This window comes from Tinamus guttatus, unplaced genomic scaffold (genome assembly GCF_059628265.1).
Source record: "Tinamus guttatus ecotype Peru unplaced genomic scaffold, ASM5962826v1 Tinamus_guttatus_pri_ptg000503l, whole genome shotgun sequence".
NCBI classification, from domain to species: Eukaryota; Metazoa; Chordata; class Aves; order Tinamiformes; family Tinamidae; genus Tinamus; species Tinamus guttatus.
Window position 1 is genome coordinate 851,606 of NW_028289037.1, and position 23,418 is coordinate 875,023.

Below are 23,418 nucleotides of genomic sequence, written 5' to 3' on the forward strand. Positions count from 1 at the left end.
TGCAAGTTGGATAAAGGTCATTATTGTCTTGAACTTTCCATTTCAAGAACAACTGTATGACAGTAATTTTCTTCTGTATTGATCTTGCAGAACCTAAAATATTTGAAGACTATCTTACCTTTTCTGAAGGCAGTAATATATTCAAGGCATATAAGAATAGCATCTATAGGGAAGCGTCTGTTTTCTTCAAGATTTGTGCTATCACATCTTACTGTCGTCTTACTCTCATTTGGAGCAATTAGGCTGACACACAGCTTTGTCTGAGATGAAGGTGTTGGAATTTAATATTCTAATGTTATTTTGACAGGGCAATCCTGGAAATGACGGTCCTCCAGGTCGGGATGGTGCTCCTGGCTTCAAGGTAACTTGCTCTTTTCTTTACTACATGCTCGTGGGAGAACTATTCCAGTCTGTGTAAGTCAGTAGTAACACACTGTCTCTCCTCTTGCATTTGTTTGATCCTAGGGTGAGCGTGGTGCTCCTGGTAGCCCTGGTCCCAGTGGTGCTCTGGGTGCTCCTGGTCCTCACGGTCAAGTTGGTCCTTCTGGAAAGCCTGGAAACCGTGGTGACCCTGTAAGTTCTTATTTTTGCATGGCCTAAGAAAAAAGCTTTTCTATCATATACATATTATAAGTCAACCCCGTGTACTGTATGGATAATTGTTTTGCCTTCTGCAGGGTGTGTTAGGCATGGGGCACTTCATGTATGTGATACAGCAATGACCTGCATTTCTCTCTTCCTGTTTCAGGGTCCTGTTGGTTCTGTCGGTCCTGCTGGTGCTTTTGGTCCAAGAGGTCTTGCTGTAAGTCTGATTTGTCAATACATTACCCCACTGATCCATTAGGAGAACCCAGCCTTTATTACTAAGGGTGTACAACTGTGCTCAAGATAGGGGCCCAAAAGGTAGTACTTAGGGGGTTTTAAATATTTATAGATCTAGAATCTGAATTAGGATTCTTCTCATGGGATCAATCCTGAAGCTTTTTGGAATTGACACTCTTCCCATGTGTGTTGAAGGAACATATATGCACATATCAGGAGCAACTTTTTGCTTAATGTAGAATACTTGTGCCTGATTTTTTTTTTAATAGTAATATCTATTTGAAGCTTTCTTTTTTATTCTGCTGACACCTATATCCCTTTCCTAGGGCCCTCAAGGTCCACGTGGTGAGAAGGGTGAACCTGGAGATAAGGGACATAGAGGTCTGCCTGGCTTGAAGGGACACAATGGATTGCAGGGCCTTCCTGGTCTTGCTGTAAGTAAATGACTTTCAGGATTTTGAATATAAAGAACAAAACAAATAAATAAGGTCACCCTAGTGTGGAGATACATATGCACTGCACTTCAGGACAATATCACTAACTTTATATGCATCATCTCTTGAAGGCCATCGGATCCTCTTTAGTATCGAGCATTCTCCACAGGAAATGGCAAGTTGATCTTGCTGTTGATAGTCAGCTTTAGAAGTGTGTCAGTACCTTTGCATGCCCTGCAACTCCATGTCATTTGGTCAGCACAGCATTGAAAAAGTTCTACCTTTCTTGCATACTGTTGCTTATTTTAGGCAGAACATTGTAGGGTTTTTATGTTACAGAGAAGCAGAAGTCATTTGCAGATTTTCTTCCCTTTAATTTCTGATATTCCTTTTAGGAATTCTCATTCTTGCTTTAGAGCCTTCACTGAAAATCTGGAGAGACATTATAGAGACTTCTATAGGTTATCCCATTAGGTATCTCTTTACACTCTCTCTGTGTGACCCAGAACAGATTTGTTAAATCCCATTTCCACAAATAAACAAGGCTAATTCCAGATTCCCGTTCTCAAATACACTTGACTGTAGCCACCTCTCAACTCATGCTGAAAGAAATGTGTAGCACTGTGTTTTGTTTTGTTTGATCACTGTATATGTTTTTTTTCCCAACAGGGTCAACATGGTGACCAAGGTCCCCCTGGTAACAATGGTCCTGCTGGCCCAAGAGTATGTGAATTTAAAAGCATATTCAAATAACTCCCTCCCATTTTTATTGCGGAATAAGTATTTATGTAAATCCCTATTTGCAGTGTTCTCTACTATCATTAAACTGTTCAAGTTTCCTTTTAGGGTCCACCTGGTCCTTCTGGTCCTCCTGGCAAAGATGGTCGCAATGGTCTCCCTGGACCTATTGGCCCTGCTGGTGTACGTGGCTCTCACGGTAGCCAAGGCCCTGCTGTGAGTATCACTCTCTTTGATGAAACACAGCTAAGTCAAGGATAGAAGAAAGCTGCTTCAAGAGCTTAGTAATTTAAGGAAAGACATGTCCTTATTTAAAAAAAAAAAACACATACCAAAAAAAAAAAAACCTAAAAAAGTCTGTTTTATAACATTAAACATTATTATATCTACTTTTAATGTATATTTATACTTAAAATATTTAGGTCCTAGGGGATCTAAACCTGAAATTCTTGTTTATTTCTTCCAGCCAGTCAGCATACACAAAATGATAGTCCTGCCTTGTGCATCTTCTACTGTTGTAGTGCAAAGTAGTCACTCCATGGCAGGTCCATATGTGCTGCCCAGGCTCAGAGCTGAGGGTGCTAGGAGTTCAGCGAGACTATGCATCTGGGGATGACGCTAACCGAGATAACCATATTTACAAGAGGATGTTTCTTTTTTGCTTCTGAACAACTTTAGGGTCCCCCTGGTCCTCCTGGTCCCCCTGGTCCTCCTGGTCCCAATGGTGGTGGATACGAAGTTGGCTACGATGCAGAATACTTCCGGGCTGATCAGCCTTCTCTCAGACCCAAGGATTATGAAGTTGATGCCACTCTGAAAACACTGAACAACCAAATTGAGACCCTCCTGACCCCCGAGGGCTCCAAAAAGAACCCCGCTCGCACATGCCGTGACCTCAGACTTAGCCACCCCGAATGGAGCAGCGGTACGTTGGCACCAGATATTTCACCCTTCCAGCTCAAGTACTTTCAGTTTATTGACTTTCTTTGATGTATCCTTGTCCAACCAGTGAAAATGCCAAATTAATGAAGAAGTTCTGTCTGGCTCCACTGAAAGTACATGCATACAAGCACATTCTGAAAAGCTGTTCATATCTATTGTTGTGCTTACTGCAATAATTTTTCAAAATAACGCAGTAATATTTAAGCTTAGCTTTCAAATATTTGTTACACATTAATAATCAAAAATACCTATTTTGCCAAATTAACAACTTAATATTGTACCTTTTTCTGATATTTTTGACCTCTGAGTTCCTATATCAAGCTGCTAAATGTAAAATGAATGCAAATGTGAGACCGAATGAATGACTGGTCATGTTTCTTTCCTCCACGGCAGGTTTCTACTGGATTGATCCTAACCAGGGCTGCTCTGCAGATGCCATTAGAGCATACTGTGACTTTTCCACTGGTGAGACTTGCATCCATGCTAACCCTGCAAATATTCCTGCCAAGAACTGGTATCTCAACAAGAATGCCAAGGACAAGAAGCACATCTGGTTTGGTGAAATCATCAATGGTGGCAGTCAGGTGAGTGATGTACTGGAGGATGATTGGTTTCCTGCAGTGCTGTCTAAAGAATTCCTCACCCACTAACCCTTAACAGATGTACACATAATTAAACTCACTCTTAGAGGAGAAATTTAAAGAGGGGAACTACCTTTTACCTTGAGAGAATACGGTCTCAGTTCTGACTTGGATCACGATTTCCTGAAAAGATTTCTCAGCCTTGTTCTAACAATGGTTATGGTGTCCACAGATATCAATTCAGCATGATTAATGGCTAAGGGGAAGCCTGGACTGGAGTGTGGTCTGTCAGTTTAAAAACAGTCCAGGAACTATCTGAAAGAGTGAACAGAACATCTTTGCTCTTTTTTTAAAATTCGGATTTACTCTTGTTTCCAGAAAGTTACTTGTATTACAGAAACATAACGGACTCCAAGTTTGTGCCACCTTAATGCTCTCTATGAAAAGAATCACCACTTTTCATAGTTTCATTTGATGCTCTTTAGGTCTTCAGTCACATCGACAATTGTGCTCAGATTTCTGTGTTTGCTTTGTTGTTGTTGTTTTGTTTTGTCTGTTTTTTATGTTCCTAGAGCACATACCTCTTATTTCTATTACATATGTTTCCCATCCCCCATCTCCACACCTGACTGGGTTCCTTTCTTTTTCTCAGTTTGAATACAACAATGAAGGAGTGACCTCCAAGGATATGGCCACCCAACTTGCCTTCATGCGTCTGCTGGCCAACCATGCCTCCCAGAACATCACCTACCACTGCAAGAACAGCATTGCCTACATGGATGGGGAAACTGGAAACCTGAAGAAGGCTGTTATACTGCAGGGATCCAACGACGTTGAACTACGAGCTGAGGGCAACAGCAGATTCACCTTCAGTGTTCTTGAGGATGGCTGCTCTGTAAGTAGCACAAAGCGCAGACACCGTGACCTAGTTGCACTTTGATACAGAACTAGATAATCAGTCTCTCCAGCAAAATTTTACCCATAGCCCGTGGAAACAACTATACTAGGTTTTTAATTGAGTACAAATAAACCCTACCTATAGCAGGCAGTGTGGCCAAAAAAAAAAAAAATCCAGAGGGAACAGGCTCAAATTCAATATAGCTAAAGAATGAGGGGAAAGCAGGATAAAAGATGTTGGAAAGGCAGGATCCTTAAATCCTGAACAACTCAGACTCTGAGGCAGGCCTTTCTGAGAATTTAATAGCAGCATGTATAATACAGTAGCTAATGGAGAGCATAAGGCATTATTTCAGAAGATTAAATGTTTTCTTTGTGTGTGTAAGATTTAAATAGTTAGGCATGGGTATTTTAGGCATTGCTAATAGCAGTGAAATTAATATGAGTTTCTTTCAGAAGTTATCCAGTTATCTGAAACAATTCTCAATGCTATGAACAGTGCAATAACAATTGTAATGACTTTTCTCTTGCAGAAAAAGAACAATGCATGGGGCAAAACAGTCATTGAATACAGAACAAATAAGCCATCTCGCTTGCCCATCCTTGACATTGCACCTTTGGACATTGGTGGCGCTGACCAAGAATTCAGTTTGGACATTGGCCCAGTCTGTTTCAAATAAATGAACTAAAACTAACTTAAAGCCCCCTCAAAATTATTCTCTTTGTCATTTCCTTTTGTAATGAAAGCTGACTCCTTCCACTTCTTCTGTTCATCTACTTGCTTAAACTGTGGGCGAAAGAGAAGGAGAAGAGTTGATTGGAGTATTGTGCAATGAAATTTAACGCAGCCCCAAAAGAACTTGGAAGTCTCTCAACATTTAACACCTTGCTTTGGGAAATGTCAACCTTTGTAAAGAAAAAAAACAAAATAAAAAATCATGAAAGTTTGCACCACTTGTGGCCTTTGAATATCTTCAACAGAGGAAGTTTAAAACCACAGCTTCCAAAGGTTTAAACTACCTCATACACTAAGCCAAGTGTGATCCACATCCTTTGCATGTACTTCTTCATATGATCTGAAGTACTCAGTTCCACTTATAATACAGTGGTGCTAATTTCACTATTACAGATTATCTTTCCAATACTTGAACTTTGATGGTGCTAGCAGCAGTTACTATACAACTTCTTTGTATCTTTGAAATCTGTTTCAAAACTTAGAATGTCCTGTCTCATCCCCAGCTTAAGCATGTGGATCACTTCTCCTCATCTTTGTCCTCTTCCTTCAAAGTCAGGTGTTCCTGCTTTAAGTCTCATTTTCATCCTCTACAATGGGTTAAAAAAAAAGAAAAAAAAAGAATTGCCATTCCTCAACAACAAGAAATAAAATGTATTTTGTATATGTGAGATGTTTAAATAAATTGTGGAAAAAAAATAAAATAAAGCATGTCCAGTGTTCCAAAAGAGACTAATGAATGAGTAAAGTTACTTGCTTAGTTACAGTGGTAGATATTCATACCCAGTATTTATATCAACTATCTAGTCTCTAAAAACTGAAATAGGGCAAGTTATAACAGCACTGCAATTTCTCTGGATATGTTCAGGTCTGTACTTTGCTGTTCTGAATTCTTTTAACACCCCACACCTGCAAACAACAGCTTTCAACTTCTTTGACAATTTTATAAGTGATAAAATTGACTGTCATGTTTCTGAACGCAATTTACCCTACCTCTACTTAATGGCAACTCAGTCTTAGCCCATTGTGAAACATCAACTTTGAGCACCCCAAGACTGCGTAAAACTGTTTATGGCCGTGATTAACTAAGGGACTCTTCGTTTCAACATCACCTTTGAAAAGGTCGCAAGAAAGTCACGCTATGACTTATAGAATGAGAATTTCAATAACAGACATAATTTCTCCCTTGTTTCCCATATGCCAATCAGGAATTTTGGCCAAAACAGGGATCATCTCACTTGAAGTTGCAGGGAAATTAGACTGCTGTGGAGGGCTTAAAGGCAGAAGGCACCAGTTCCTCAGTGCTGTGAGAGGTGTGCGGGCTAATGCTCACATTACGGTCAGCAGGATCGTGCCTCTGCTTTGGAAGTTCCCTGCAAAAGGCAATGCAAGGAATGTCTAAATTCAGTTGTCCTGCCAAGAAAACCAGGCTTTGCTAGGCCCTTGCACTTCAGTCCATTCTATATGAGACACAAAACACTCTGCTCTTTCTAGTCTTTGGGAACAACTGTAAAAAGCACCATGAGAACCCAAACTTGCCTAGCTCAGGCCTTTCGAGATGTTTCCAAGTGCTTTCCTGAAAGCTGCAAGATGAACAGCTGTTCCAACAGCGGTGTGGGGAATGGGGAAGGAGTCTGGGAGGCAGTGGCGGGAAAACTAGGGAACACAAGAACAACTGCACGAGGAAATAGGGGAAAGGGAAGCGAGTCTTAACCCACGGAGGGAAGCACGAAGATGATGTCCAGACGGAGACCCCTGGAACCTGAGGAAAGCACTGCCCCGAAGGCTGGAAGGCCTCTCAGCTGCCGGCAGTCCCCATGCAAGGAGGAATAAGCCCTAAAAAGGTTCTAAAGAAAATTTTTAATTCTTGCTCATAGTGAGCTAAAGTAAAAAAGAGCAAATATCAAAATATCACCTTCTATGTAGTTACTTTACGCCCACAGCTGTGAGCTGAATTAATTAAACAGGAATTGGATTAATGAAATATAGCCCATTCCCGCTTAAATGAGTAAAACAGTTTCATATCAATACCTGCCTCTATTCATTGAATATTTTTAAAATGTTAATATTTTGATCATCGTATTTTCATATTTCAGCATATTAGTTGATATTGTAAAAAAAAATGTTTTATGCTTAGATGTTTTAAAATTGTAAGAGTTTCTTTGTTGACACAGATTATCTAGAAACCAGGAAGTTCTACAAGGACTGAAAAGGGAGAAGAATTTCTCTTGGTCCATGTAATTTTCTAGGAAGTGGGCAAAGATTATTACTAGGATTAAGAGCTGGACTGTTGCTGACTACTGTTGAGGGAAGAAGAAAAAAACAGTTAAAGTTGGGGTTTTGAAAGGAAACTACAATGTTCTCTTTCATGTCACCATCTGATTTCTCCTTTACTCTCTGTGATCTATCACACTGCATTCCCTGCTAGGCAGAGAACACTTTCATTTTATCAATTCTTTGCTAACCTCCAAATTAAAACCTTATTCTGTGATTTTGCACCTGAGCCACAAAAGTGGTCTGACTTGGAAATCGAGTCAGGAAATAACACAAATCACTCACCTCACAACCCACATTAGTGTCTAGAAGACAGTTTGGCCTAAAGATTTTGTGCTCAGGAAATCATACTGTAAAATCAAGTGTTTCATTTATGTTATATACAATACTGAAGAAATTGTCTTATTCCTCAAGGAGATAGCTGAAAATAAAATATACGAAATAAAATAAAAACAAACTGCAAGCAGCTCAGGAAGTGTTCATAGTGTCCAATATTGGGTATGTGAGAGGTTGAGTGGATTTCTGATGAAGTGAACTTAACAGACTTAAAAGTTCCTGCCTCCCTGTCAGGATTATCTCTGGTGAATGCAACTGTCTATGAGCAAGTATGCATCAGCAGCAGTGCAACCGGACAGACCTCTGCTAGCGTAAATGAGGCAAAACAGCAGGGTTCAAATAAATAAACAGGCTTTCAGAGCAACAAAGGAACCTGGGAGGAGAACAACTTGCAGGAACCGGAGCTGGGAATGCGCACAGTGCTCAGCTGAGCCATGACTGCTCAAATGAAAACACACAAGGATTCAGACCAGCCTTTTCCCTTTCTCATCCAATGTGGGCTGTGTCACCCACCATGTGTTCAGTAAATGTGTCCTGTTCATCAGCTCGCCACACCTCGCTTTGCCAGGAAATGAGCAGAGGGAATGCAAGGCTCCCATGAGGCAAACTATATCTAAACAGGAAGCCTGAAGCTGAACTGTATCTACACTGGACACACCTGCAAATAACCCCTATTGCGTGTGCAACAGCTGCTAAAAAATCTTCAGAACTGTTTAAACTTCCCCTGTGTGAATGAATTGGGCCTATTGCATAATTGTCTTTTCATCTGGATTTTGCTCGTTGTTGTGAACAACACAACTGGACACTGGCTGCCACTTCTAAAAGCATGTATTTCCATAAGCTTTCTTAGCACAATCCCATTTCCAACAACCTGTGATCTAACCAGAGGAATCCTCTGGTTAGACTGGAATCAGAACAGCAGATGTCAAGGGGGGATGAAATCAGTCTCCCCTTCCCTTGCTCTGCTTGAGCAGAACTTAACTCTCCTGGGCCCAGGGCCAGGCGGTTTCCCATTTTAGCAGGGTGTCCAAAATATGTGCCCTTGCATGAGCATGGCATGAACAGGTGAAAAGTGGAGATGATGATGCAAGTTCAGCTGATGCAGAGAGAAAAAAAAATAAAAAAGAAATTTCAAAACCTACAAAGGGATTGTAGAAAGACAAGTTGTCACTGTTCATTTACACAAGCTCAGCAGCTGTAGTGCATGGACAAAGCCATCTTAACATGATCCCAGGTTTAAGTATACTCTCCTACTACTCATAAAATGACAGTGCTCCTTAACTCAAAGCATCAGAAGAAAGAAATACAACACTTATCCTTTTGAGTGAAAGAGTTTGAAATATATACAGTTCAAATATAATTATTTCAGTGTCGATAGCAGTTTAGAAACACATATAAATTTTATGTCCTCAGAGCTTTCAAGCTACAGAAATTGACTCTTTGGGTGAAATGAAGCAAGTTTTCCCAAACGCAGATTTTTAAGATTGTTGGTGGAACGGAAACTGCAGTTCCACCCCGTTTCCTCAAGCTTAGTGCACCACCTATTGATGCAGAGAGTCGTCGCCGGCCTGTACAGAGTAATTCTGTGGCTTTTCCTTTCACTGTCATGGCTGCTATCCAGATGAACATATCCACATCCTCAGAGCTCCCTGCAGCCGAGATTATCCCAAGGGCAATTTCTGTAAAATATCAGTGCCACAGCTCTTCCCCGAAAAAGCTCTGGCTTATCAAAGAAGCCCCATTCAAGCCAGGAAAGCTGCAGGCTGCAGACACACTCGGGGTTGAAAAGGCTCAAGGCACTAATCTTCTCGTTGCCATCTTCTGTGAATCCAAACAGCACAGGCAAATCCATCTGCTTAATGGGTCCCCACTGTATTAAATGCTTGGCAGTGCGTTTCCTGTAACGCACCTCTCAGTTTTCTGCAACCATCTCTGGGCCAAGATTTTGCAAGGTACTGCAGTTAAACAGCTTTCTGCCACTTTAGCTGTGCAGTATACTAAGAGTAACCTGAAACAGGTAAGAGGAAAACAAATTAAATATATTTCTGTCCATCAGGTTAGTGCTATAAGAAAATACTGAACAAAAAATTACTTTGGATTTGATTTTGCCAAGTTTGAAATGTTTGATATGTGAAGTTCCCACAGCATTTTTTCTTAGCTATTGCCTGTGCCTCTTTACCAGCTATTTACCCGTGTCCCTCTTCCAAACTTACAGTATCCCAGAGTTTTGACTTCTGTTTTGACAACAGCATTTTGGTTGCTTTTTGCCTAACTCTTAGATCTTTCTGCTACACTACCACGAAACAGAAGATGTCTCAAAAAGATTAAGTTATTGTATGTACAAAATAGGCAGATGGCAGTAGAGAGAGAATGTAGAGAGAGAAATCAGTTTTCTCTGTGACAGAAAGGCAGAAAGGCACAAAATCACCCAGGAGAGAGATGCCAAAGGCAGACTTTAGTGTCCATGAAATTCCTCTGTTTTTAGACACAGATATTCACGTACCTCTTATTTCCTATATGACGAATCAGTGTTAAGCCTGAGGTGCAGAGGTACCCAACGTACTTGTGCATTTGTGTTTTCCCTTCAACACCATAAAATTACACTGATCCACCAGAGTTCACAGCAACCCAAGGGATGCTGTATATTTCAGACAAAGCTGAAAGATCACTAAACGATTATTCTGTAACATTCTGCTTAGGTTAAATGATTTTTATACAATTTAATCTTCAAACATAGTAATATTTTAGTCTAATGATCAATTACTAGTTGAGTGTCTTGACTGTCAATTGTTAGTTGAGTGACCCTGAGCTTAACATCGTGAAAAATTGTTCCCGAGTTAAAATTATCTTCCTAATGCAAAAAGGTTTATGCTAGAACAGTTTGTCAGGGAATACAGAAGTTTTTTATTAAGCATTGACTCCAAGTAAATAAAATTCAACTTTCACCTATACAGATAAGAGCCCTCTTTATCAGAGTCCAGCCGTAACTGCACCCTCTTGGCTGTCGTTAATGGAAGAGGCAGACTTCACCATTCACAATCTGCCTACTGCCTCTTCTCCATCCCTCCAACACACACCTAATGTAAATCATTTAACTACAGAAAGCTAAAATGAGAACATAATTAAGCCTCATTGTGGATGTGTTTATCTCTTTTTGATAAAGCTTAATACAGCCTTTATGCACCTGATTTTGAAATCACTTAACAGAAGGTTGTTTTCAGTACAACTACTGAGGAATAATTTTTACAACTGTTATAAAATTAGAGATCCATAAAAAGAATAACTTCCAAGATCTTACAAGCCTGGTGGCATAATAGTTGCAGTGGTCGTCTGAGACAGTATTCAGAAGAAAAGTTTGAACAAGTCCAGAAAAAAAAAAATCCTATTGCCTTCTAATTCCTCTTCATTATTCAAATATTTGCTGGCTACCATGAATGCACAAGCCACATGGAAACCTGATGCTTACAGAAGACTGATTGCCAATTATAAGGTTGTAAACTCAGCAATTAATATTTGATGTCATCTTTTGGCAAGTACACAAAAGCTATTGAAGCAAAAGCTGCACTATTGAAAACACTGCTCTCCCCAAGAATGTGCTGGAGATAGAGTTATTTTTTTCATTGAAAACACTGCTCTCCCCAAGAATGTGCTGGAGATATAATTATTTTTTTCATCAATTACAACATGAGGAAAATAAGCTGACATCATGTGATATTCAACACTTGGCTGGTAAGGTAATGAGTGAGCATTCCAGTTAACCTATATCAACCAGTATTTTCACAGAATGATGTTTGAAATCTACTGATTAGATGTAAGATATTTTTTCTTCCAACTCTGGTATTTATGTTATACTGGTATATATAATTTTACAAAATTCATTCCACTCGTAAAAGGACAAAAAAACTCTGAAGGAAAAATATCACATGGGCACACCCTATTATTCCCCTAACTGAAAGTGTTTAAATAGCAGTGTTTAAATCTCTCTCATTTACCTGCTTTTACATTATCAAAGTACTTGAGATTGCCAGTTGAGTGAAGACAGCAAATTTCACTTTAGAAGCTACACTCAGCTATAATCCTGAAACGGAGAAAATCAAGAGTGTGACTGGACAGACTTTCTTATCAAACTTATCTATATACGCCAGATTCAATCTATGGCATGAAGTTCTTCAATAAACCTTGCACCCACCAAACAAAATCAAGAAGCAATAAGAATTACCTCATCTAATTTTTATCTGTGTAAATGGCATGTAGCCTACTTATCTAAATTCAACAAAAGATAACCACTCCTAATGGTGAGTCATCCACATTTTTCTAATTGGAGCAGAAATTAAGGGTGCCTTTTTCCCCCCTGCCAGTTCTACAGAGAGAGCTTAGATGATTAGCTTAAAATAAAATGGTTCTTTATACATGGTTGGAGTTAGGTGAGATGAATCCCATCTTTCCTGACTGCTTTATTACACAGACAGCGGAAAGACTGTAGCCTGAAGCCACAGTAATATCTTTAGGTTCTGGAAGTACTGGTCACACACATCACCTCTGAAAATCACTAACACGGTTAAGGAAAAGCTACGTCTGTAGAAAATAGAAAAGGAAAGTCATTCCTGTGTGTTCATCCTTTGCTTTCACGCTCATTATCCGAAGCATGAGGTGGTGTCAAATCTCCTTCTGCCTCTCATATTAACCGCTTTTCAGTTTGCTCAACCTCCGCCTCCCATTGCTCCGGGTTCTCCTCCCCTGACAGCTTCTGACCAGCCAAAAGCGCACACTAAAATGTACAGCCTGAACATCAGTAAAGACATTTACCAGGCAATAACATATATCTTTTGCTTTTGTTGAAAGTGTAGTGTATTGAATATTTACGAACAGTGTGTGTCAAAAGAATATTAGAAGTCAACCCTTGTATGCAGGTTAACGCTTCCACAAAGCTCAGACTTCCTTTTTTTTTTTTTTTTTTAACTCCTCATAAGATTTGAAAATAATTGCCTGCGTCTCTAAGCTTCCTGCCATGGCTTCAATGTTTCATTTATTTTCCAATTTTTTTTCATATCTTATCAATTACGAATAACCCAATTCAACGTGTTTCAGGCGTTCGGGATCTACCACACACATCTTTTTCCTTTTGCAACTTCCAAAACAGGGTTGTCTGGATGACAGGCAAATGGAAGGATGGTAAAACGAAAACCAGGCCTCCCCGCCCAGGGCTCCCCGCGACCCCGCGCTGCCTCCGCGCCCGCGGGGGGACGCTGAGTCGCTCTGCGCGGAGGAGCCGCGTGTCGGGGCGGCGCTGCGGCGCCCCGCGGGTCCCCGCCGCCTCCTTCCCTTCCCTCACTCCCTCCGCGGCGCGGGCGGGCAGCGCCGCCCCAGCGCGCCAGGCAGGCAGGCAGGCGGGCGGCAGCGCCAGGGCCGCCCGCAGGCGGCGACGCCCGGGGGAGGGCGGCGCCAGCTCCGCGGCCGCGGCGCGTGGGGCCCCGCTCCGCAGCGCTGCTGGGGACGGGGACAGCGGCGGAGGCCGCGGGCCCGGCTGCCGCTCGCGCTCCCCTCGCCGCCCCCGGGCTCCCAGTGCCGCCCCGCTGCGCCCGCCCGCTCCGTCGCACGCGGTTGTCATGGAGGAGCCAAGATGGCGGCGCTGGCCTACACCCTGGGCAAGCGGGAGATCAACCACTACTTCAGCGTGAGGAGCGCCAAGGCGCTGGCGCTGGCCGCCGTCCTGCTGCTCGCCGCCTGCCACGCCGCCTCGCGCCGCTACCGAGGTGAGGCGGCGGCCGCGGCGCTCCGCGGGGGGCGGCGCCGCGGGGAGCCCCGCGGAGGCGGCGGCGCCGGGGCCCGCGGCGCTGCGGGGAGGCGGCGGCCGGGGCGGCCCGCGGCCTCCGCTGCGCTCCGTGCTGGCGGCCGGGGCTCTCGGGGCCGTGACAGCGTGGCTTTCGTTTGCTGTTACTAATTTTTAAATATTTACTTATTTTATTCTCACGTTTAGGGCAATCCAGGTAATAAGGCCTTGCCTGTGCGTGCAGCAGTTGTTCAGTCTTGCAGTGCAGGTGTAGGCAAAGTTGCTCAGGTAGAGAGTGACTTTCACCCTGGCATATGTTTCCATGCAGGAAGGGTAGTAACCTTTAATCTGGCAATGAGAATCGTTATGATCTTAATTAGTATAAGGCTTGGTTGGATGCACCGCTGTTTGGGCTGCTGTGCCGAGCATAACGAAATCCTGCCTCGGGTATCCCTGTGGTGCAGGAAAGCAAACAGCTGCTTGCTTGTTTTACACGGTTTTAGTAGCTGGAGAGCAGCCCGCAGCTGGTCTGGAAGCCGCGAGCGGAGCCTGTGAGCAGCTCCTGACCCTCACAGCAGTGAGGGGCACAGGGGACGTCGCCGGCACCGCTTCTGGGGGTGTTTGGGATGCTTTCTGTGAATCTCGCACGCTAGCTGTAAATGATAAGGGAAGCAGTGAAAGGAAAGCTCTTTTAATTTGCAATTTACTTTAAAAATGCAATATATTTTAGGGATAAATCAGAAAGTTTATTCCAAGGTAGATCCCAAGAGCTTTGTCATGGGACTGCTGGTGTCACTGTACCCAAACACCTTTCTACTGGGGTTCAAGGCAGATAAGGCTGTAGCAGGAGAGTGGAACGCACTCCCTGCTGTCTTGTTCATTGTGGAAAGGCACAGGGAGCCTTTCTTCGTGGATGCAGTTCCCTAGATTCATCCTGCAGCTGGCCTGTCAATAAAATAAACAGTACTGAGTTGCAAGACATAGAAGTATCTTCTTAATTTTAAAGGGGTTCAAATATGAAGTAGTGAACTTGCTCACTGTGCTAGGAGATTTAAGGCTTAAATTGGGTGGAAAGAGGGTAGCAAATGTGATACCTTCCTTAAGGAGGGATTCTAAGACTCTGCTATGGAAATAGAGATTTCCATGTGAAGCAAATTAGCAGGAAACCACACTATGGATAAATATGGTATATGATGGCAGAGTTATTGTGGGTGTTGAATCATACATCTCAAAACTTGGAGTCCTCTGAACTGGTTGGTACGGTTTGGATCATCAAGAAGCTCTCAACAAGTTCCTTCATACAAAACTTTTTTATAGCTGTTATGGAATGAGAGATGTTTTCTCGCTGATAAATACTTTTTAAATGTTTAGAAATAGAAGTGTGAATGAATACAGAGCTACCAGCTGAGCCTCCTAAGGACAAATATCACTCAAAACACGCACAAATGCCTTAATTGAAGGAGAGTGGAGAAGTGAAGTGACAGCATTTACAGAAGATAAGAAATTACTCAGGCTACGTAAAAGCAGAAGTGTCTGCAAGATTATTCTGCAAGTCTTCAGTGATTTATAAACAGCTGAGATGCAGGAAATAAAATGTTAAAACATTTTTTTTTCTCAGAAAATAATAAACACAACAAAAATTCCATTGTGCCATTGCACAAGCAGAGCTAAGCTGTGTCTTGAATGATGTCAGTGGAGCTGGTCACCCCCCTCTCAGCAAGGGTATCTGGAAAATTAGACCTGCGTTGAGATTAGACGTGTTATTCATTAAGTTAGACCTTTCTGGTGATCCTGACCAGATACTGGTGTCATCTATGGCTTTATAAGAAGTGATGAAGGTCGCAGCTGGTTTTGAATAGAAATTATGTACTAAGTCAAAATACCTGTTATTCTGTCATCTATAATGTACAGAATAAAACTTATATTGTAGAAGCGTGTTGACAGTGGGAGTTTCTGTTTTTTGTTGTCACCATTTTGGAGGGAAGAGTTTGTACATGTGCCTCTGTTGAGCCTTCTAGCTTATTGTACAGTGACTTTCTTTTTTTCTCAATAATTCAGATGGGAAAGGTTGACCAGTGATTCTTCTTTCTGTGAGACAAGTCTGGAAATGCTTAGACTTTCAGAGAGAGTGTGTAGGTTTTGTGTTTCCGGAGAAGCTGAACCGATAAGGTGGCTTAAAAAAAGTGATAAGGTGGTTTTTTTAAAAAAAGAAAAAGGCTAAAAGCAGTACAGGCACATCAAGATTGCTTTCATGTGGTTTCCTGCCTCTGATTAACCTTAAGTGGGAGCAAAGCTATATTTACATTCTATATGTTTGATATGTGTGTGTATTCTTAAGTTTTCATCTGAATAGTAATTGGATAACATTTTGGTAGTTAGCTTAGTTTATCTCCCTTGATTTAGGAACCCATGTTTTGTAGATTGCCTTTTTTTCCTCTCTTGGCATTACTGATGAGTTCATGAGGTATTGATTAAAGTCAAGGGTATGCGTGCATTTTGTGAAGCAGTTGGTTTTGAGCAAGGCTTCAGTTTACACACCTTTGTTTTACCTGATTAACTTCACTTAATTTTGGCCTCAATTCTGCAAGTGCGTGTTTGAGTTTTCACTTCTCAGTAGAATTTGCCTGTATAAAAGCTATTTGTAGTAGAATTTGCCTGTATAAAAGCTATTTGTAGGAAAAAAAAATGTTGGACTGTGACTTGTGATAGCCCAAATTTGTGTTCAGTGATGCAACTGAAGCTAACATATTTAAAGGCCATTTAAAACTTTTGCAAAACTTTAAGTTAGGACCATCTTTAACATGCTTGTGGCTTCAAAGCATTAATTTGATGTATTAATATTTGTATTATATCTAGTGAAGTTAGGTTTTTGTTATGTATTTTTCAGTTATTAATGTATTTCAAAGGCACAGTCTTCGACCTTGTTGGAAATAATTTTTTATTTAAAATTTTATAGTCTCTGAATCACCTCATTTAACACTACATTTTTATTTTGAATAGTTGTAAACAGTTGGTATTCTGCTTCTTTGCAAGAGAGGTGTACCTTTTAGAGAACCTCTTGTGAAACTTAGTGTGTTCAGGCACTGAGTGAAGACATCAAGTTTTCACAACTTCAGTAGAAAAACATAATAGTGAGGAATTATAAACTAAATTAATTGGCATTGTAAAATTCAGAGAAACCATGCTCTTTGTATAACTGTACCTTAGTATATATCAGTTCACCATTTGGTTGGAAATGTAATTTTTGGACAGATATTTTAAAGCATTAAGGAACTTCCAGATCTGGGCTGTGCCTGCATAATTCTGTGGACAAGTAAAATGAAGCTCCAGCTTTGCAAGTAACCTGCTGTTTCCAGAGCTCCACTTACAGAAGTTCTGGCAGCAGCAGCTATCTTGTAGGCAGCAGCAGTTGGAAGAGGAGAAGAATGACCTTGATAAACTGCTTGTGGAAAACCTTTTTTTAGTCCTGCCCAGAAATGGCCATGTACTAATGAGGCAAGCATTGACTGTAAGGACAAGATAATATTGCTGACCTGGAGTGATCTGCACTGCTTGAAAAGTAGGAGGAGGACAAGGCTTCTTGAAGGCCCCAAGTTGTGCCTACTCATGCAGCGTCCGCTTACTTTCATGGGAACTCCTGCACATTTTAGAAGCATGTGGCCTCCTACACCAGGGAATTCACCACATCCTCTAGCTGCTGTTAAGCATTAAATCAGTTTGAAACATTGTGCATGCGCTTTGTGATTAGGAAGGAAGTGTCAGTCTGCTTGGTGGTATCCTAAACAGTTCCTTGGGAGGTTAGGGGTGAATTTGTCTCAGAGGACTCCTGAACTACCCAGGACAGATAAGTGGATTCTCATCAGTGACAAAAAACAGGATCACTGCATGTATGTAGTTAAAATTTAAATGCACATTTCTGTTTTTTGTTTCAAAATTTGCCTAACTAAGAGTTCTTACAACTGAGATGGGGCATGAAGGGTGACAGTTTTACTGAAGCCCAGTTGTCATGATAAGAGTGTGTCGTGTGTTGGGTGGCCATAGAGAACCGGACCAGACTCAACTATGATTCTGAAGAGCTTATCCAGACTTTTTTCCATCCTTTATGTTATTCCAGCTTTTTTTTTTTACTAGTCATGATGCAGTAGTGGTGGTAAGAAAATGAAGTTTGAGCTGGGAAGGGAAAAAAAAGTCTGCTTCTAACAGTTGTATTTTGAAATAAGGGGACTGAGGAGCCTTAGGTCATTTTGAATAATAACACTTGATTATATAACCACGGCTGAATTTGTAGGGTAAATGAGTCAAGAAATAGCATTTGCAGTGCAGTCTTTTCTCCATGCCCTTTCATGACTTTTGTGAAAACAGGAAGGAGGAGGAAAGGGAAGGATAGAGGGTATCTTTAGCTGCCACTTTTTCCTTCTCCCAAGCTAATTTTATGTTCTGCTCCAAGCAGCAACATCCAGGAGCTGCATTATCAGTACTTCTCTGTCTGAGATGTGCTTTTTTTTTGTCTCTTAAATAAGAGACAGTTAAGAGTTTTGGGTGTCAGCTATAATTTAAGCTCTATCTTGTTTTGTGCTTTTTTGTAACATTTTCCCAGTTTCTTTGATAGAACTTTTATCTCCTGGGCTACTGGAGTAGTTTGTGGAGGAGCAGGCAATGAAGTATAGTTCACAAATTAGATTATCAACATCATCAGTGCGTGAATCAGGTAATGTGGGAAAATATATGACCATACAGGTTTTTAAAGATCCTATTGCTTTATTTATTGGAAGAATAGATTTGTTTCCATCATCTTGTCATTTTGAGAGATTCATTTCTGCTGGTTCTTCAAGTTTCTTGATGGTATCATATTTGATTTGTTATAGATACTAATGTAAACAACTGCGCTATGATGGAAAGCAAAGTGTTATAATCTTACTTTAAGGAGAAGAGCTAATATGTCCATGTGTGATAAATCTGAGTAAAATATATATTAAGATTAGGACAGACTACCCATAATAATGAGCTATTATATGTTCCTATTTTAGAAATCTAACATTTTGGCAGCATGTTAGTATGATTTTCCTAAACTTATTTGATGATAATGTAATATTTTCAAGGTTATCTTAGTTTGAAAAATTATATCAATTTATTCAAGATGTTTCTAGAGTTCAAAACATTTTCTTATCCTGTTGTTTTTTCTTTTTATGTCCTGTGATTTCATTTGTTTTTTATGATTGTACAGTAAGTTATATTCCATAAATAAATCACACTTTCTTGAATTTTGAACACAAGGTGTGCATTTAGCCTAGTCAGTGTGCAAAATGCATTTTGACCAACTTTCAGTGACCAGATGTGCTGCACAGAGTGCGAGGTGTTCGCAGCTGTTCTGTGGAACTGCTCCCCTCTGCAGTGAAGGAAGGAGAACGTGGGGAATCCGACCTGGAGCACAACACTGAGCACACTCACTCCAGGTCACTGCTGTGATCTTGGCATTTACAGCTCATGAAACTTTTAGCTGAAATAAAATAAATTTTAGTCTCCCTGTGTATACTGTGCTAAATCCAGAATTAACATTTCTAGCATCTTTAAAAATGTTAGGAAAGAATGAATCTGTGCTTATTATTTTTATGCTTATTCTCTGATAGTCCGTGACTATCTGTGCATTTATGTTCCTTTATTTAAATGAAGCATACAATTTACAGAAAACGTAGAGAGGCCTGAGATTCTCATTTCTTTCTTTTGTCAAAATAGGTCTTTGTCCATGAAGACTTTGTAGCTTTATACAATTTTCTGCTAAGTACTTTCTACATGAACTGTTATCTAATATCATTGTGTTTACAATGGCTTATTTCCGAACTTGAATTATTTTATATTAAAAATTTAAATGAAAGCAGCTAAGTAATTAGCAGTGTAAATATGATTCAGAATATTTGTTTACACTCCAAAGGAGCTCTTTGGTAATTACAGCTGTGGCAAATATAAGCACTTGGGTGTTTTCTTCCCGTTAAGAAGGATGAGAAGTAGAGATCATGCAACCTTTGAATGGTTGTTAGACAAAAGTATTCTCAAATTTAAAAAACCCTACAATTGAGAGGCCTACCCTCTTTAGCAGAGTACCCTTGCAGTTGTTCCCCTGGCCCTCCCACAGGTTTTCTTCTTGAATCTTTTCAAATAGCTTGATTAGCTTGATTCCTTTTTTTGCTTGTTTGTTTTTTTTTTTCTTTTTGCATTGTGTGAATGTAGCAGTGTATCTGCAGAACTACTTCCCTCAAGATTCCAATATTGCTTTACTTAAAAAAAAATCACGTGCTGCTTCTCAAGCTACCTTATCTGTGGCTGTGGTAAGCGCTTACATTTTCTTATGAGAACACTGCACAGAGAGCCTTACCAGTTGCACCCTTTTCTGCATGCTCCTCTCTGTTGGACTGAGGATGCATAGAAGGTTTATTTAAGCACATGGTAAGTGCTGATGGGATTCCGTCTCTCTCTTTTTTTTCTTTTTTTTTTGTTTTTTTCCCCCTAAAACTTGTATTGTAGCACCTATCTTTTGCTTTTAGGGCTATGAACTTGGGTCTCATTAAATGTCAGCAGTGTCTCCTAAATTCCTGTTCCTGCAGGCCTCAGGCCTCACCTGCATGGCTCTCTGCACCTAATTCAATCTACAGTTCTAGCTAAAGCTTCAGATTTTCTCTTGACAGTTGAAATAGTTAGCAAGTGTGTCTGTCCCCTTGTGGGTGGCTTCCAGTAGCCCTGAGGAGTAGGTGGGAAAAGGCCAATTTCTTAGAATTAATACAGATTTCATTGAATTAAAGGGAAACTTGCCACTGAGTTTAATTAAGCTAAGTTTTCACAGAAAGTGTTGAGGGTTTTATGGTGCCACTGTTTCTGCACAGGCCGCTGTAGTAAATTGCTACCTCGTTTACCACAGTTTTCCTGTTCGTCATGGCCTGAAGTGCCAAGTATGATGAAAATGCTGGGGGGCAGTTCTGCTGCCGCCAGCAGCTGTGCCCGGCCTTGAGGTTGTGTCACAGAAGAATCTGGTGGGGAGTCTACTGAAAGAGAGCGGCCACTCGTATCGTAACTGTTTTAATTATATCAGTCCCAAGGACCTGAAAAACCACTACCTGCAGGAGGTTAATTGTAATTGGTGTGCAACTTTTAGATGGGAAAAGGTAGCTGCAATCCAGGATTATCAGAGAATTCTTGTGCGAAATTCTTTTTTGTAGTAATCCTGCATTTAATTTCCACTGCTTTAGAGTGGTGGTACCAGTGCTTTAAAAAAAGCAACCATAATAGACTTTCCTACAAACCTAATTTTGAGATTCATATTTATACAAGAAACTGTTTATGCTAATTCTTTGTAGAAGATTATGGTATTGAACTGTTTTTATTTATTTTGTACTAGTATGCTTGTGAATGATAGATAGCACAGTGGATTGATGTCTTTTATCTGGAGTCACAAATGCTATCCCAACATCTTTGCAAATGCAGAAATTGGACCACGAGCATTTTGTGCATTAGAGGAATGTTTTAGAGAGATGTGGTAGAAACAACAGGATTATTTGCAGAAACTTGTGTGACGTGTTGTTACAGTAATTTAAATCTGGTTACTGCTGATGATTGCTTGGATTCTTGTATGTTTCAAATATTTAAAATGCAGCAGAACTCTCTTTCAACTTTTTTTATTTGTATCTGAATTCTAATCATAATGTAATACTTTGAAGGTGATGATACCTGCGAGTATCTTCTGTCCAGCGGGAGATTTCTTGGAGACAAAGTATGGCAGCCCCACAGTTGTATGATGCACAAGTACAAAAACAGGTAAGAGATTTCTTTCTTTTGGATTTTCATTTGCCTGGAAAGAAATCTAACGGTTGTCGAACTGCAGTTGTAGTTAATTGCAGTCCCGTGTTTTTCACTTCATAGCTAATCCTCTGGACTTTTGACAAAATGGGCCATTTATCAGAATCTTTTCATTGTAATTTTTTTCAGTGTCTACAATGCTCACTATAGTTGACTTAATTTGCTAAAATACAAATTAGTGGTAGTGGTACCAATAATCGTTTTGGAGAACCACAAGATAGCGCAAGAGCCTACAAAACTTGGTGTGTCACTTTCATATTACTGTGGGAAAATGCTATGATTTTTTAATAATCCCACGTGGCTAAAACAATAGCAAAACAATAGCAAAACAATAGCAAAACAATAATCTCCTGAAGAATTCTATCAAGCAATTGTTGACGAAACTACCAGTCACCTTTTAAAATTAATAGTATCAAGACAACTTTATTTTTCAAAATTGCACTATGTATTACTATTTTGAAACTCCATGTTGCTAGCACCACCATAATGTGATTAAAACAGGCTTTTCTATTAGCAGGAGAGTTCATTTTCATCTGTATGCAAATTATTCTACATTTTAAAATTAATCTGATATGTTTTAAAATGGATTTGCCATTCCTTAGAGCTGTAAGTAATGTGTTGATTTATCTCTGTTGCTCTACAGATTTTTTTCCCAAGACTTTTCCCTAAAATAGGCATACATTTCTCATAATACATATTTTGCTGTTTTGTTTTTACAGTGAAGCAAAAAATTGCCTCATAGACAAACATATTGCATTTATAGGAGATTCTAGAATTCGACAGCTGTTTTACTCATTTATAAAACTCATAAATCCTCAAGTTAAGGAAGAAGGAAATAAGGTAAGAGGTTTGTTTTTGTTGTTAATTTTGTTTCTTTCCTCCCAGTTTGCCTCATAACTCATCCCCAAACTTCAGAAAAGTAAGAAAATATATTGTTCACAGACTAGTAATCAGGAAGGAACACAGAAAAAGTGTTTTGGAGAGTAACAGTGTTGGGCCAATATAGTTGTTTGGCAATTAATGAGATGATTGGCAGTCAGAGAAGGGAACTAGGAAGCTTGAGTGAAAGCTTGTGGCAGTCTGGGAATGAATTAGTGAAGCTGATTTATCCCGTAGAAGCTTGTGCTTCATATTTGGCTTCTTGATGAGAAAATGATTGTTCCGCTGTGTTTTTTTAACTAGAAGCAATTCATAGCTATAATTTGTCATTTTATATGTCAGTTAAATTGCTGATCTAATCTGTTCATAAAACTCCTTGGGGCATTGAGTGATTTCCAGGTCTAACTTGAAGCTGAAACTAAAAATAGATTCTGGTCTTTTTGTTTTACAGCTGCTGAAAGGCATTTTGAATTTTACAAAGTGAGCAGTGGGATCTACAGCTTGGTGGGTGGAAGTAGTAAGGACATATTTAGCTATACACTTTGAACAGAGTGATAATTTCTTTTTGGTATATCATACTTCTTAAGTTTATGCACCTATGCAAGGAAGAAGACAGATTTCACTTCCAACTTTAGATTTTATCTGTCAATTACTTAGTATTTCTGTGGTTTGGAAGTGCACGCCGGCAGTTTATTTAATAAGCTGTGAAGGCACATTTCACTTGTCAAAAAAAGAGATGTTTGTTTGATTGAATAACTGTTTTTTCTAGCCTGGTGATTAGATAAAAGTTGCTGCCCAGAAGTGGGAGTGAGTGAAGCAACATTGGGGCGGTAGAGCAGTATGTCTAATTTCAAACTGAGAGGTGTGTTTTGGGAAATATTTAAGGAATCAAGATCTCCGTTTGTGTGAGAGAAATATACTTGTCATTTTGGATGAACACTGAAATTAGGAATGCATATAGTCATAATATATTAAAGGGGAGTTCTATCTATAGTTAAGGTTATCTGACTACTTCTATCATAATTTCTTATATCTTTTCATTCTACAAACTGAATGATAAAATCCAGGCTTTATTTCTACCTGAGCTGATTTTTTTTTAATTCTTTATTTAAAATTGTTTCAGCTGTTGTTTACAAAGAATGTAGGCATTAGGTAGGTAGGTAGGTA

General features: G+C 40.1%; 2 protein-coding genes across 2 annotated transcripts in view; both read left to right on the top strand.

Annotated features, from left to right (window-relative positions):
- The window catches only part of COL1A2 (collagen type I alpha 2 chain), a 38,595-nt gene extending 33,227 nt beyond the window's left edge, over nt 1-5,368 (top strand). The window contains exons 43-52 of the mRNA XM_010212300.2: nt 308-361; nt 466-573; nt 749-802; nt 1,149-1,256; nt 1,926-1,979; nt 2,103-2,210; nt 2,673-2,919; nt 3,330-3,520; nt 4,170-4,412; nt 4,948-5,368. Coding sequence (XP_010210602.1) covers nt 308-361; nt 466-573; nt 749-802; nt 1,149-1,256; nt 1,926-1,979; nt 2,103-2,210; nt 2,673-2,919; nt 3,330-3,520; nt 4,170-4,412; nt 4,948-5,094 — 1,314 coding nt within the window. The 3' untranslated portion in view covers nt 5,095-5,368. The remainder of the gene's footprint in view (nt 1-307; nt 362-465; nt 574-748; nt 803-1,148; nt 1,257-1,925; nt 1,980-2,102; nt 2,211-2,672; nt 2,920-3,329; nt 3,521-4,169; nt 4,413-4,947) is intronic.
- Nucleotides 5,369-13,327: 7,959 nt separating this feature from the next.
- Nucleotides 13,328-23,418, top strand: part of CASD1 (CAS1 domain sialic acid O acetyltransferase 1) — a 28,261-nt gene continuing 18,170 nt past the window's right edge. The window contains exons 1-3 of the mRNA XM_088533453.1: nt 13,328-13,510; nt 21,234-21,330; nt 22,092-22,212. Of these exons, the coding sequence (XP_088389579.1) occupies nt 13,378-13,510; nt 21,234-21,330; nt 22,092-22,212 (351 nt within the window). The 5' untranslated portion in view covers nt 13,328-13,377. The remainder of the gene's footprint in view (nt 13,511-21,233; nt 21,331-22,091; nt 22,213-23,418) is intronic.